Source organism: Brassica rapa, chromosome A05 (genome assembly GCF_000309985.2).
Source record: "Brassica rapa cultivar Chiifu-401-42 chromosome A05, CAAS_Brap_v3.01, whole genome shotgun sequence".
Lineage (NCBI taxonomy): Eukaryota > Viridiplantae > Streptophyta > Magnoliopsida > Brassicales > Brassicaceae > Brassica > Brassica rapa.
Window position 1 is genome coordinate 14,148,432 of NC_024799.2, and position 2,793 is coordinate 14,151,224.

Here is a 2,793-nt window from a genome sequence, read left to right on the forward strand (position 1 = left end):
CTTCTGTCTTTCTTCTTTACAAATAGCACGGGTGCTCCCCATGGTGATGAACTAGGACGTATGAAACCTTTGTCTAACAAATCAGCTAACTGCTGTTTCAACTCAGCGAGTTCTGCTGGTGCCATTCGGTATGGTGCCTTTGCTATTGCAGCTGATCCGGGTTCTAAGGTTATACTAAAGGGGTTACTCCTAGACGGCGGCAATCCCTCTAATGACTTAAACACGTCCTCATATTCTCTGACTACTGGTATTTCTTCCATGTTCTGCTCTTTCTCGTCTTCTACTGGTCCAGCAACTAAGGTCACTAAGTATACTTCTTCACCCTTCTCGAAAAGGTTTTCAATTCTCAATGCTGACACTAATGACGCTCCATCACTTGGTACTATGCCATGGTAAGCTAAAGGGGGTTGGGTATCTCTCTCGAAAAAAATCTTCCCTCGACCAAAATCAAGGTGAGCTAGGTAACTTGACAGCCAATCCATCCCTAAGATTACCTCGTACCTCTCTAAGGGGAGAACTAACAAATCAGCCGGAAAAAACATATCTTGGATAATGATTGGAACTCTTAGAATACAGCCTTCAGTTTCAAGAACTTGATCTCCAGGAGTTAGAACGGGAATGGATAAATTCACCTTAGTGAATTCTCCATCGAATCGGGATGCTACTTTGGGTGCTACAAAACTATGTGTTGCTCCTGAATCGAAAAGGATGTGGGCGGATATTCCACCCACAAGCAAAGTCCCTGACAATAATTGACTTTACTGTCAATTACTTACTCAACCACTTTTATAATATTTTTATATCACTAATTCACAAATCATTAAAAAAAAATTATGCAACACTCAATTGGATAAGAAAACAAACCTGAAATTGGACCCTGAGGTGGTCTGGATGGTCCTCGTAACTCTAAAGCGTAAGCCCTACCAGCAGTGGCTTGACGCTTAGCAGGAGGTAAGGGTAAAGGTGGGTCAACTGGTCTGGCGGGTCGAGCACTCGAAACAACAGGCTGAGCAAGATGAGTGCGTGGACATGATGTCGCGTAATGTCCTCGCTCTCCACACGTGAAACAAGTGATGTGCGATGGTACAGCCGGTTGGAACTGTCCCACGGTCGGACAATCTCTCCTAACATGGCCCAGCTGGCCACAAGTGAAACAAGTTGGGGTTCTAGATCTAGGACCTCCAGATCGACCTCCACGAAAAGCTCTCCCTCCCCGTCCTCGCTGCACAGCAGAATGCGGCTGAGGCTGGAATGGAACAGATGGACGTCTAGGTTGTGAGGCATTGCTAGAAGAAGCTCTCTCAGCAGCAATGGCCTCCTCAACGTTCACAGCACGCTCAACAAGATCAGCAAGCCTATGAAACTCTACTGCCTCAAGTCTGCTCCTGATATATGGGTTAAGTCCTCGAAGGAACTTACGGATAATCATCATCTCGTCCTCTCGACCATAGTGGACATACTTCCTGAGACGGGTGAACTCTGCCTCATACTTCCTAACAGATAATCCTCCCTAAACTAGCTCCATGAATTTAATCTCAAATCGATCACGGGCTTCCGGTGGGAAGTACTTTCGAACGAACGCTGTACGGAAGTCAGCCCAACTCAGATTAAAGTCTCCAAAGTTCCTCTCTACGCATAACCACCAACTGATGGCGACTTCTCAAGATAGTAAACAGCCACGTATTAAATTCTTCTGGACAACGGGTTGAAGCAAAGTTCTGCTCAAGATTGTGAAGCCACGCATCAGCTTCAAAGGGATCAGTGCCTGCCTGTTAATGCTTCGTCCACAAGTTCTTCATAATCATGACTATCTTCAGGAAGTCCGGGTGAGAAGTGGTAGGTACTGGAGCTGGCTGAGTACGCTGTGCTTCTCGCTTTGCATTCAATGCTTGATATTGCAAATTGACCATCTCAGCCATCAGTTCCAGAATTGCTATCATAGCTGGATTGGTTGGCGCTGGTTGAGGTTGTGCTGCCGGAATAGGTGCGGCAGGGGCCGGTGGAATATGAGCGGCAGGAGATGCAGTTGCTGCGGGATGATCTCCATGCACTGGACTATCGTGTACCACATCCACCTCGATGTCCATAAAGTACGGGTCTGGAGACAAAGGAATGTGCACCGGTGTCTGATCATATGACCCTTCAGACGGGTCAGTCTCAAAGCTAGAGCCTGAAGGTGTAGCCTCAAAGCTCGGAGTCGGAAGTGGTGCCGGAATAGATGCTGGCGAGGAGTCTGAAGATGATGAAATAGGTATCGGGAGATAATGTCCCCCTTGATGTGCCTGTCTCGGTGGCATCTGCAACAAAATATCATGGTAAGTTTCTACCCAAGGTCTATCAATTCCTAAAAGAAGGAACAAACCAGCATATCCTAATTATCCTTGCGACCCATTTTTGACTCGAAAGTTTTTTGAAACAAGTCCCATTCTAGCATCGTATAACAATGCTCTGATACCACCTTTGTGACACCCTCGATCTTAGATAACCGGAAATGAGACGGTCAATGTTCCCTGATGGTTGACCCGAGGTTCTCGAAATAAATCTGATCACCTTAGACCAACAACCAAAGAACACAGACACTCCTATCGGATATTACTCTAGGCTTTTCAACCCGATAAAGCAATATTCGATAGTTAGTTCGTCCCGGACAAGGACTAATATCATATGAGAACTCGTGATTTATAAACATGTTTTATACATTATTTATTTACTTTAAACATCTTACAAACTGTTATAGTTTACCCTACGGCCTATTGCCCAACAAAATTTTAAGTAAATATACATCAAAATTTA

General features: G+C 45.2%; 1 protein-coding gene across 1 annotated transcript; it reads right to left on the reverse strand.

Annotated features, from left to right (window-relative positions):
- Window positions 1-1,772: 1,772 nt before the first annotated feature.
- Window positions 1,773-2,297, reverse strand: LOC117134357 (predicted GPI-anchored protein 58). The gene has a single exon (XM_033292643.1). The coding sequence runs from the start codon at window positions 2,295-2,297 to the stop codon at window positions 1,773-1,775; it is 525 nt and encodes a 174-aa protein (XP_033148534.1).
- Window positions 2,298-2,793: the final 496 nt, after the last annotated feature.